This window comes from Oncorhynchus kisutch, linkage group LG11 (assembly GCF_002021735.2).
Source record: "Oncorhynchus kisutch isolate 150728-3 linkage group LG11, Okis_V2, whole genome shotgun sequence".
Lineage (NCBI taxonomy): Eukaryota > Metazoa > Chordata > Actinopteri > Salmoniformes > Salmonidae > Oncorhynchus > Oncorhynchus kisutch.
The window spans coordinates 34,008,035-34,021,016 of record NC_034184.2 but is presented as its reverse complement, the minus strand read 5'-3'; the positions used below and the strand labels follow the sequence as shown (position 1 = coordinate 34,021,016).

General features: G+C 42.3%; 2 protein-coding genes across 21 annotated transcripts in view; both read left to right on the top strand.

Annotated features, from left to right (window-relative positions):
- The window catches only part of LOC109899744 (pleckstrin homology domain-containing family A member 1), a 36,246-nt gene extending 29,566 nt beyond the window's left edge, over positions 1-6,680 (top strand). For 3 of the 20 annotated variants that reach the window (XM_020495229.2, XM_020495231.2, XM_031835662.1), the window contains 3 exons: positions 2,101-2,171; positions 2,824-2,898; positions 3,823-6,680. In XM_020495229.2, the coding sequence (XP_020350818.1) occupies positions 2,101-2,171; positions 2,824-2,898; positions 3,823-4,048 (372 nt within the window). In that variant the 3' untranslated portion in view covers positions 4,049-6,680. Of the gene's footprint in view, positions 1-2,100; positions 2,172-2,823 lie in introns of all 20 variants that reach the window. The other 17 variants (XM_031835664.1, XM_020495233.2, XM_031835665.1 and 14 more) reach the window with 9 other exon arrangements.
- A 5,120-nt stretch (positions 6,681-11,800) lies between these two features.
- Positions 11,801-12,982, top strand: part of LOC109899116 (serine protease HTRA1A) — a 35,165-nt gene continuing 33,983 nt past the window's right edge. Inside the window, exon 1 of the mRNA XM_020494170.2 lies at positions 11,801-12,443. Coding sequence (XP_020349759.1) covers positions 11,984-12,443 — 460 coding nt within the window. The 5' untranslated portion in view covers positions 11,801-11,983. The remainder of the gene's footprint in view (positions 12,444-12,982) is intronic.

Genomic DNA, 12,982 nt, shown 5'->3' with positions numbered 1-12,982 from the left:
GCTTAAAATGTTGATCAACTATTATTTGTTCACATTATAGGAGCAGCAATGTGCACAAGGCAGTAGACTACTTGCTGATGTTCGTTGCATAATGCAGTTAACAGTAAAACACTGTAGTCAAAAGCGCACTGCACATGTGAGCGGTTTCATGAGACTGAGATGAAAATATCTGTCTGAAAATGGGGAGGTCTGTTTTCAAATGATGGAGCAAAGAACATGGTAAAAATATGTTAGAAAATGTAACGGATTCTGCAAGAATCAATACCACTCCCTAAAAACACACCCCTATGGAACAATCCTTGGATAGCTTTTAAAAATTCACAGATAAATTGTCCCACATGGAAAACTAAAGGCATAGAAACTGTAAATTACTTGGTAATAGGAAATACAATTATTTCCATGACAGAATTAAAAAGCAATTTTGGACTGACCAATGTAGATATTTTCAAATACATGCAAGTTTTAGATCACTACATTTCGATTTAAAATCTTTCGGATTTCAGAGCAATGTTGGGGGAATTCTATTTGAGCCAGAAAACGATACTCAAATGATAGATAAGATATACTAAACCTTGCAGAGATCCTATCCAACTGACAGTCTCTTAGAAAAAAATATAAACTACTGGTACCAAGACCTAAAAGGCACAAGATGGAGTATTGGAACAAAACTAACGAAATGATAGTTAATTAAAATGTATGCTTAATCCAGTATTGACTAATGTACAGAATGTATTATACAAGAGACAAAATTCAGAAATTCTACAGCACAACGGTTGAATCATGTCATAAGTGTAAAACCAACACTGACTCGATGATTCATGCCTTCTGGGAGTGCTGTAAAGTCTGAACGTAATTGGCGGAGTTAGAAAGTTGTCTGTCAGAAGTTTTACAATATACATTTACTTTAATTCTGTCTGCATATTTCAAGACATGGCATATGAGGGTTGGTTGAGACCCAATGGTTTGTACTGTACTTTTCTCATCAATCATGTAGAAAACTTTTGCTTAACTGAAAATCAAGTGATCCTGCATTGTTGGGATGGTGGAAGAATCAAATGCATTATTATTTGAAGATTGAAAGGGTGTGGGCGACAGAGAAGGGCAGAGTGGCGCAGTTTGAGGCCATGTGGAGTAGAGTATTGCAGGCGCTGGAGATTGTGGTGGTGGAAACGTGGGTCTGGGCAGATGCGATGTCGAAGTTTGTGTGCGTCTGTCGTCGTTTGTCTGTTTTAGGTTTATTGTTTGACAACAAAATGAAATCTTACAAAAAAAGAGAGGGGAAATCTTTTGGCTGCTGGACAATGAAAGATAATTGATTTGAAAGCCAGTAGAACATGAGAGAAATAGGCTACTGGTTTCAATGGCATATGGAAGACTTGATAAAATATTTGCCTCCACGTTTGGTCATCTTTTGGCTAGGCTACTTTGAAGCTAGGTAAACAAGCCTCATAATATGTAGTACAACATTCAGGTTTCAAATAATTAAGCATATGTAAAAAAAAAAATGCAGACTGTTTCCAGATCATTGCAAAGTGGTGTGGTGCGCTGAAGCTTGCCTACCGTTATATCCACTTGAATGGGAAGTGTGCTTCAATTATCAGTTGAAATAAAAATATCAGCTCTTTTTAATGGTTGCAATCAAAGCAGTTAACACACAATTTTATTAAGAATTGTTTCACAGTGATTGGGATTATAAAAGCTCATTTCACTCCAGGAGTTGTAGCAGCAGCTCTCGCACTGTCTGAGAGATTAAACTAGGCTCTGTATCTTTATGCTGTGCCAATTTTATTCCACCAAATTATGCAAATGAACCCATCGACCAATAAGCATGACATTGATGGGTATTTCCATTAATGAATAGGCTAGAAAGCATTTTGCAATGGGATTTTTTAAATTCTCCCGGACAGTTGACTTGCGCCAATTTGATTTATCAGCTTTTAATTTTTTTTATCGGCCAAAAGCAGGCTATTACCGACTAACGGAAACCCTGCTCCACATGTATACTTCTCTTTCTACCACTCCCTCTCTTCCCCCTGTACTGTGGGCTAGGCTGGCCCTCCCCAGCCTGCTCTAATCCAGCTGTCCACTGTGTTGTTGCAGATGCGGCAGGCCAGACGGCTGTCAAACCCCTGTATACAGAGGTATACGGCCCGAATCGGGGAGTGCAGCACGTATGTCAGCTCCTGTACCCCAAAGTGCCTTCTATATACTGTTGGTTTTCACTCACTTTTAGTTTTTTTATGTCATGGTGTGTACTGGAGAGTCACCCATCTGCCTCCCTAAAAACCAAACTGTACATGTCCCTCCCTGTGTGGGCTTTAACCCCTCCACCCCGCTGCCCATTCCATAACTTCCAACTCAAAGTCCTCCTCTCCTCTACCTCTGCTTCTTTGCTTTTCCTGTCTTCCTCTTCACGCTCTACCTCAGCCCTGGGGTTAGTCCCATAAACTCATTCCCTTGACTTAATGTAGCTTAACCTCCCTGGACCTCTGCAGCTAGTCACAACCTCCCATTCACTTCCACACCCCACTCACTCCCACTTCTTGCTATGCTTGCTGTTGTCACCATTGTTGAAGATGACAAAACTTTTTAAACATCCCTCTAACTTTGAAATCCTTACTGCACACACACACACACACACACACACACACACACACACACACACACACACACACACACACACACACACACACACACACACACACACATGCCTCTCTTGTACAGTGATGAAAGCTCTTGCACAGACCTGTTTCCTGTCTGTCTATGTCCTGTCATGTCTCTTCATATGTCTCTGACTCTCCTTGTCTTTCTTTCTCTCTGCAGTCTCCTGCAGCTGTGTACCTGTCTTAGATGTCTCACATCCTGCCTGTCTCTAGTTCTACCTCCTGTCCGCTGCCTGTATGTGTGTTTACTCTCTCAAACTGTTGACTTACATAACCCAGTTAACTTCTCATTTTCTAAGCCAAGACAACGTGCAAGTCTGAATGAATGTTGTCTTTGGGAACTAAACCCTAGTCTTCTTAACATCAAAAAACAGTTTAGCTGTTGGTGTGTTTTGTGTTCTGCATATTTGTATGATGACGACTTCTGTATAAGCACATGTACTCTGAAGCTCTTAAACTAACCGCCCTGGCATACTTGAAGAATCACTCAGCCCTTTGTTTACTCGCACATAAGCCGTTGCGGTGTAGGTGTTGCCGTTGCATGGTCTGCTTCAAGTCATGCACATATGTTTTGGCAAATGTTCTGTGCCCAGCTGCATGATGCAGAATTATGATGATTTTGGTGATGCTTTGCACAGCAGATTTGGGAGAAAATATATTTTTGAATAGCCAGCAAAGGCAATCAGGAGTTATTTAAGTATCTGTCACTAACTATTTTTCCTGGGTAAATGGATTGGGTAAGTAGGTGCAGCTGCGTATGTTGCCTCCCAATAACAACACCAACTGGTCACTGACATGTTTTTCTTTTTTACTTTATTCCCCACCCCCTCTTGTTTTTTTTTGTTTTTTACAGAGATTGAAATCTGACAGTGAAATACTAACTTTAAAAAAATGAGCACTACCACTTCTTCTGCTTTTCACTACCACTGCACTCCTCCCAGCACCCGTCACTGCTCTGCTAGCACTTCTACGGTCTGCAACTGCGGCTACCACTACTTCTACTACTACCACTACTTCTACTACTACCACTACTTCTACTACTACCACTGCTGCTACATCAGCCGCTACACCAAAAGTCTGGCACGGGCTCTATTCACAACTCACCATGTTTCCCATCTGACTGTGATTCTGTGGGACACACCCCTCCCTCCTCTCTCAGCAGGAGCACTGTGGCCGTTCCTCCCCTTCCACATTCTACCGCAGCCAACCGGGGCCCCCCGTCCCTCGCTCGCCCATATCTGCAGTGCCACCCTACCCAGGGTGCCCTTCTGTCGCGGGCAGTGCATGCTCGGAGCCTTGCGTGGGACAGCGAGCACTTCATGAGCCTCCTGCCGCGACCCAACCACGCCCGACTGTCCCTGCAGGAGACACGCCTGTCCAAGTGACCGCCGACACTGCCCTCGAGTCGCCATGGAGACGGCGCAGCAGCTTCGAGCCCTACCCACCTGAACCCCCCCTTGACCTGGACGCTGACGACTTGCCGGTCAGCGAAGTCTGACCCATGAACTACCCCCACACTACCCCATAACCTGGCAGAGGGGGTGGGCTACAGAGTAGAGGCTGTATGACAACGGGGGAAATGAGAAGAATGCTTTTGAATATCTGAGAGTAGCTGAACAGTGGGCCGCTTGTCTCATTTCCACAAAACTGAACAGAAGTCATCTGGATGGAAATGACAGAAAGCAGGCACTGAATTCCAAGCCAAAGTTGGTCTGTATAATGTGTCTGACTTCCAACCATCTCAACCCCCTGTTCGTGAAGCTGTTAATCTACCCCAGCTAGTCAACCCTAGTCACATTAGAGTTGGAGGTCACTCAGACAATGAGACAGGGGGGTTCTGTTCTCTCGTTTTCATTGTTAGGCATCTACTCAGTGGTCAAGGCATGTGGACACTCACATGAAGTCCTGGAATCCGCTGTCTCTGTGTGGGCTGGGAGGGTGAGATTCACACTGAACTCTACACCAAAAATTCTGCGCTATTTGCCATTGTCTCCCACCTGCTTGCTCTGTTCTTATTTATTTAATAGGGTTAATTCAGTTTAGAAAACTTTTTTTATGTTGATTTAAAATATACACACCGAGTGTACGAAACATGAGGAACACCTTCCTGATATTAAGTTTCATCCCCTTTTGCCCTCAAAACAGCCTCAATTGGTCAGTGCATGGAGTCGAAGGTGTCAAGTGTTCCACAGGGATTCTAGCCCATGTTTACTCCAATGCTTCCCACAGTTGTTCAGTTGGCTGGATGTCCTTTGGGTGATGGACCATTCTTGATACACACGAGAAACCCAACAGTGTTGTAGTTCTTACCCACTCAAACTGGTGCACCTGGCACCGACCATACCCTATTCAAAGGAACTTCAATCTTTTGTCTTGCCCATTCTCCCTCTGAATGGCACACATACACAACCCATGTCTCAATAGTCTCAAGGCTTAAAAATCCCTTCATCTACACTGTCTGACGTGGATTTAACATGTGACATCAGTAAGGGATCATAGCTTTTACCTGGATTCACCTGGTCAGCCTGTCATGGAAAGAGCAGGTGTTCCTATTGTTTTGTGCACTCAGTGTATACCTGCAGCTCATGACTACGTGGACTCACACAGATTAATTCAGACATTTGTGAGGCTAATATGTTATACCACTCTGTGCCAAGCAAGCTAGTAAGTGGATATTTTTAAAGGTACAATGCAACATTTATCTCAATATCAAAGAATTTCTGGGTAACAATTAAGTGCATTACTGTTAAAATTACAAAAATAGCTTCTTAGCAAAGGGCTATTTATTAATCAAGATTTTTGCTTAGTCTTTCTGGGAGTGGTCTGAGTGAGGGGCATAATTGGAAGACCCTAATGGGAGGGATATCTAACCTGAAAACCATCTGTTACTGGCAGAAGTTTGAAACTCCTTTTTGGTTGTAGTTTATTCATTTATACCATCACCAGGCAAGCCAATCTCATCCCACCAACTTGCATTATCTTCACAATTTCAAAGTATTATTCCAACCTCATAGTGTGGAAATATATACAAAACACAGAAAAATCATGTTTTTGACTGCACTGCGCCTTTAAGGCAGCAAGCTATATTCTCTAATGACTGAATAGTTGTCAAGTAACATAGAACTAATCATACCTGTTCATTTCATGCATTCACTGTTGTTTTTGTTGAACTAATGTTGTCTTTAGTTATTTACTTTAATTTATGGTGTATGACCAAATGATTCTAACATACATTTTCTTTATCTGACTTTAAAACCTACAACAATCCCACTCTTCCCACACCATATTATTACAGTTAGAAAGTTGTTGGTAAACACTGTGGACTGGTACGAGAGGACTGTGCAGTTCTAAACCAAGCCATGTACATTTGCCTAATCCTAATCCTGCTGGGTACTGTAATGGGGTTTGGATTTGTACCAATAGGACTTCGGTGAGAGAGTGAGTTGTGCAACAGAGCGGGGTGGCTTCATTAAGGGACCAAAGTGAAAAGCAGTTACTTCTAGGGTAGGGATGGTCATTGTCTTGCAGAGATGTTTAAATTAATACTCCTTAATACTCCTACTGGCCACCAACATGCTTGACCCCTGACCTCTTCATACCTGTATACTGAACAGTGGCTTTAACCATTTTTTTTGTGTGACTGATGCCCGATTTTGTTTAGTTATGACAAAATTGACACTGACTGCTTTGTTCTGCGTGTGTGAAAACATGGTTTTCTTTGGTGACAGTTTGTTGGGATTGCTTTATTTTATGTTATGTGTTTAGATGTATATTTCCGTTTGAACTTCCCTGTGCCTGTATTGCAAGGTAGTGAAGGTCAACCCAACCATGCTACTCAATGGTCTTATTTTAATAGATCTCATTAGTGGTTCTGCAAAACCATACAGCTGCTCAAGTGCCTGCATAAATTCTATTAAAAAACAAAGCTGTTCTAATCCATTTTGTCTTGTGTACTAGATTTTAATTGTCACTATTTATTATGTGGATGACTTGAAAGAAATAAACACTTAGAAAATGCTCATGTGTTGATTTGAATTATTGCAATTCTGTTCAACCTAGATGAGCAGCGGCTCATGATCTGCTCATCCAACTTTCCCACTTGCCATTTACACTAATAAAATCAAGGACTAAATCCAGATGACCCAGACAATTTCAATTCTATGAAATCATAAACCTGGCTAAATACTAAGAAATGGTTCAACCTCTGTTACTCAGCCTAATAGTTAATTGTATGACTACTCTGCCCCCTGGTGGTGAAATATTAACATTTTGCTTTCTTCCCAGAGTAGAACTGTCACTACAACTCGCTCCTATACAGACTGACCTTTTGTAATAGTCAGTTAGCAGTCAACATTGTTTGGTGTTCTGTGTGAGCAGTGTGTGATATAAGTTGTGTGTGGTTGAATGGAGGCCCACGGTGACAGTGATGTCATACAGTTGCTTGTGGACAACAAAAACAACATCTGGATAGACTGTGGGCCGGTACGGCTCTCAGCGCCTGGAGTAGCTCAGTCTCTCTGCCTTTATTGGCCTACAACGGGCTTTTGTGGGGCTTCTGAGAGACAAATAAAGCTGCAGTTGGCCCTAAGTGACCTTTGCATGTACTCATGCAGAATGATACATCACACCAACAATGTGTCCAAGTTGAGATTTGTCTTGCTTTATTTTGACTTATTAGGGTGTAACCTAAAGTCGATTTCATCCAAAGGTGTTTTATTGGGTTAATATTGACCCTATAGGTTGCCATGTCATTTTCACAAAATACATTCAAATGGCAAGAGTGTTTACAACACCAAATGTCATGAACTCCCCTCTTCTTAGCAATGCAAGACAAAGTGAACCATTATGAAAACAGGACCCTCTCCATTGGGATGGAGGAGGATGGTAGGCAAGCCCCATAGCACCACACGGGGGCCCTAGGCAACCTCCATCCCAATGCCTGGGCCATGAGTATTGGTCCAACCACCTCATTAAACCATAGTCATTAAAATATCCCATAACCAATCGTATGTGAGAGCGGTTTATGACCGTGATTCATTGGTCCATTGTTTGCTGGATCTTTTACAGCCCACCACAGGCATCTAACGTAACAGAGCTGTGTTGTTCACTACACTATATAAGCCACTAGCTATAACATAGGAATTTCCGCTTCTCACACATGCAATTGGCCTATATTTCCTCCAATAACAACAATTTGTTTAATCTTCAATATGTGTAACTTCAGAAAACTGTTTAGATTTCTGTTAGAATACCAGGAAGAACAGTTTGCTAATTATCATAGGATCAATGTTTGTTGAAATGAAAAGCTTTGAATGTTAGCTTTGCTTACAAAATTTATTATGATTCATCCCCACCCAAGTTCCCCTCAAATTGGTTTCTGTTTAGTTTTGTTCATTTCTGACCACACATATGGCATAATTAATGAATGAAGAAATTGTGTATTTTTTTTATAAGATTGAGCAATAATGATTTTATAACTGGCTTATAACCCACAGCCACCATAAAACCCCTCACACCATCACTCGCTGTTGTTTTTGTAGCCTAATTACATGAGTTGAGTAAGTTGCTAAGAGTGACTAGTTCGTATAGGGAACAGTAAAGAACTGGATGTTTAGGGCTGAAACTCCATAATCTCCCTGGCAGACCTATATACATGCTTAATGACCAGGGGTGTAAAGCAATTAAGTAAAACATTCTTTAAAGAACTACTTAAGTTGTTTTTTGGGGGTATATGCACTTTACTATTTAGATTTTTAGAATGTAGTGAAGTAAAAGTAATACAAAAATCTAAATAGTAAAGACAAGTATCTTATCTTAATTATTAGCATTCAAAATGTAATGAGTACTTTTGGGTGTCAGGGAAAATGTATAGAGTAAATGTAAAATGTACTTTTTACTCCATACATTTTCCCTGACACCCAAAAGTACTCATTACATTTTGAATGCTTAGCAGGACAGGAAAATCATCCAATTCTGCCTCTGATCTGGCGGACTCACCAAACAAACATTCTTTGTTTATTAGTAATTTCTGAGTGTGCCCCTGGCTATCTGTAAATAAAACATTTAAAACACAAGAAAATGTTGCCCGTCTGGTTTTTAAATAAGGAATTTGAAATGATTTATACTTTTACTTTTGATACTTAAGTATATTTAAAACCAAGTACTTTTACTTTTACCCTTGAAAGTTACGGTAACAAGACGCAGGCCTCCTTACTGTCCCTAGAATTTCTAAACAAACAGCTGGAGGCAGGGCTTTCTCCTATAGAGCTCCATTTTTATGGAATGGTCTGCCTATCCATCTGAGAGACGCAGACTCGGTCTCGACCTTTTAGTCTTTATTGAAGACTCATCTCTTCAGTAGGGCCTATGATTGAGTGTAGTCTGCCCCAGGGGTGTGAAGGTGAACGGAAAGGCACTGGAGCGACGAACCACCCTTGCTGTATTTGCCTGGCCGGTTCCCCTCTCTCTACCGGGTTTCTCTGACTCTAACCCTATTACGGGGGCTGAGTCACTGGCTTACTAGTGCTCTTCCATGCCATCCCTAGGAGGGGTGCGTCACTTGAGTGGGTTGATCTTCCTGTTTGGGTTGGCTCCCCCCTCGGGTTCGTGCCGTGGGGGAGGTCTTCGTGGGCTATACTCAGCCTTGTCTCAGGGTAGTAGGTTTGTGGTTTAAGATATCCCTCTAGTGGTGTGGGGGCTGTGCCTTGGCAAAGTGGGTGGGGTTATATCCTGCCTGTTTGGCCCTGTCCGGGGGTATCGTTGGACAGGGCCACAGTGTCTCCCGACCCCTCCTGTCTCAGCCTCCAGTATTTGTGCTGCAATAGTTTAAGTATGATCCCTCTAATTCTCTCTTACTCTCATCTCTCTGAGGACCTGAGCCCAAGGACCATGCCTCAGGACTATCTGGCCTGATGACTCCTTGCTGTCCCCAGTCCACCTGGTCATGCTGCACTCCAGTTTCAACTGTTCTGCCTGCGGCTATGGAACCCTGACCTATTCACTGGACGTGCTACCTTGTCCCGGACCTCCTGTTTTGGACTTTCTCTCTACCGCACCTGCTGTCTCTAACTCTGAATAATCGGCTATGAAAAGCCAACTGACATTTACTCCTGAGGTTCTGACCTGTTGCACCCTCTACAACCACTGTGATTATTATTATCTGACCCTCCTGGTCATTGATGAACATTTGAACATCTTGGCCAAGTTCTGTTGTAATCTCCACCAGGCAAAGCCAGAAGAGGACTGGCCACCCCTCAGAGCCTGGTTCCTCTTTAGGTTTCTTCCTAGGTTCTGGCCTTCCCAGGGAGTTTTTCCTCGCCACCGTGCTTCTACATTTGCTTTGCTTGCTGTTTGAGGTTTTAGGCTGGGTTTCTGTACAGCACTTTGTGACATCGACTGATGTAAAAAGGGCTTTATAAATACATTTGATTGATTTTCTATTAAGGTATCTTTACTTTTACTCAAGTATTACAATTTAGTACTCTTTTCACCACTGTTTATGACCTCTCATAATCTCTCCTGTTGTAAGGCAGTCTGTTTATAGCTTCCTATTGATTGGAGAATTATCATATCAAGTTAATCAATGTTATAATGGCCCACACAAATTAATGGGAATTTATTATTCACTATTTAATTTTCTAAACAGCTAAATTAAAATGGTTATCTAAAGGTACATATTTGGATTACTCCATCCATTACAGGTACAGTGCATAAGGAAAGTATTCAGACCCCTTCATTTTTTCCACATTGTTACGTTACAGCCTTATTTTAAAATGGATGAAATAAAAAATGTACATACAATACCCCACAATGACAAAGCGAAAACAGGTTTTTAGATTTTTTTGCAAATGTATTGAAGGGCCCCCAAAACACAGTGCCCTCCATCATTCTTAAATGGAAGAAGTTTGAAACCACAAAGACTCTTCCTAGAACTGGCCGCCGGGCAAACTGAGCAATTAGAGGAGAGGGTCCAGAGTTCCTCTATGGAGATGGGAGAACCTTCCAGAAGGACAACCTTCTCTGCAGTACTCTACCAATCAGGCCTTTTTGGTAGAGTGGCTAGACTGAAGCCATTCCTCAGTGAAAGGCACATGACAGCCCGCTTGGAGTTTGACAAAAGAGAAACAAGATTCTCTAGTCTGATGAAACCAAGATTTAACACTGTCCTAAATGCCAAGAGTTACGTCTGGAGGAAATCTGTCACCATCCCTATGGTGAAGCATGGTGGTGGCAGCATCAAGCTGTGGAGATGTTTTTTAGCGGCAGGGACTAGGACACAAGTCAGGATCGAGATGAACGGAGCAAAGTACAGAGATATCCTTGATTAAAACCTGCTCCAGAGAGCTCAGGACCTCAGACTGGGGTGAAGATTCACTTTCCAACAGGACAACTACCCTAAGCGCACAGCCAAGACAATGCAGGAGAGGCTTCGGGACAAGTCTCTGAATGTCCTTGAGTGGCCCGGACATGAACCCGATCAAACATCTCTGGAGAGACCTGAAAATAGCTGTCCAGTGATGCTCCCCATCCAACCTGACAGAGCTTTAGAGGATCTGCATAGAAGAATGGGAGAAACTCCCCAAATACAGGTGTACCAAGCTTGTAGCATCATACCCAAGAAGACTTGAGGCTGTAATAGCTGCCAAAGGTGCTTCAACAAAGTACTGAGAAATACTTATGTAAATTTGAGTTTTATTTGTTGATAGATTTGCCAAAATATCTAAACCTGTATTTGTTTTGTCATGATGGAGTATTGTGTGTAGATTGATGCAGGGGGAAAAACGTAATCCATTTTGAGTCAGGCTATAGCTAACAAAATGTGGAAAAAGTCAAGGGGTTTGAATACTTTCCGAATGCACTGTATCTAACTACCATCGTGGGTTCGTCCAGCCTGTTCAAAGGGTCTAGTCATTCAGGCCAGTCCAGTACTTCGATCCACTGTATATTCTATAAGTGTAGCATATTCCAAGTTAAGCCTATAATTAATTCAAATAGGCCTAAATGCAAAATAAATAAATACTGAAGCGTTAGGGCGTCACACTCATACACCAATTGCAATGCGTTTTATTGTCTGGAAAGTGTGCCGGGTCATGTGGAATTGAATAGGCTTTAAAAATGCAGTGCCAGCTAAAAAACGCTAAATCTCATATTGGTGCGCAGTGGAAGTGGAGCTTTCCAAATCCCGCTGTATCTGCAGTGGCTGCTCTGCTCCACAATTTTCAGCTAACATATTCAAACGTAATGCAAGTTTTAGAGTAGCCCTGACACTTTTTGTTTACTTCACAATTTTTGGGCAACAGTCCGTTTCACAGTAATCCACCATGTTTTGGTCACTATTGTGCGTAACCGTTTGCTTGGCATCCCTACCTGCCGAAGCACAGATCTCAAATAGGTACGTTATCGGCTGTCCCAGTCGTTGTGACAAGGCGATGTGCCCACGTATGCCAGTTGAGTGCTTAGCAGGAAAAATCCTCGACCACTGCAACTGCTGCCCGGTGTGCGCCTCTGGAGAGGGCGAAGCGTGCGGCGGCAATGGGAAGCTTGGAGACCCGGTGTGTGCAGAGGGGTTGGAGTGTTCGGTATCGGGCGGAGTGAGCTACTCTGCCACCGTCAGAAGGAGAGGGAAGAGCGGCGTTTGCGCCTGCAAAACTACCGACCCTGTATGTGGCAGCGACGGTGTATCATATCGTAACATCTGCGAGCTCAAGAGAGTCAGCAACCGGGCGCTGAAACTTCAGCAGCCACCTGTTCTGTTCATTCAACGGGGAGCTTGTGGAAAAGGTAACTTATTTATTAGGCATATTCTTTCATTCCACCACTTGAATGTTCTAATTGTTTGATCAGTCCTTCTGGTGGGTTCCTAACTTTAAATCAGTGCTAGTGTAACTATAGACGCAAATACAATGTCTTTAGAAAGTATTTATACCCCTTGACTTACTCCACATTTTGTTGTGTTACAGCCTGAATTGAAAATATTTTTTTCCCATCCATCTACACACAATACCCCACAATGAAAAAGTGAAAACACGTTTTTAGAAATGTTTACAAATGTATTGAAATACAGAAATATCACATTTACATTAGTATTCACACCCCTGAGTTAATACTTTGTAAAAGCACTTTTGGCGGTGATTACAGCTGTGAGTCTCTTTGGGTACGTTTCTAAGAGCTTTGCACACGAGGATAGTACAATATTTGCCCATTCTTTTCTAAATTCTTTAAGCTCTGTCAAGTTGATCATTGCTAGACAGCCATTTATTTTCAAGCCAATTTAAGTCAACTGTAACTCGGCCACTCAGGAACATTCAATGTCATCTTGG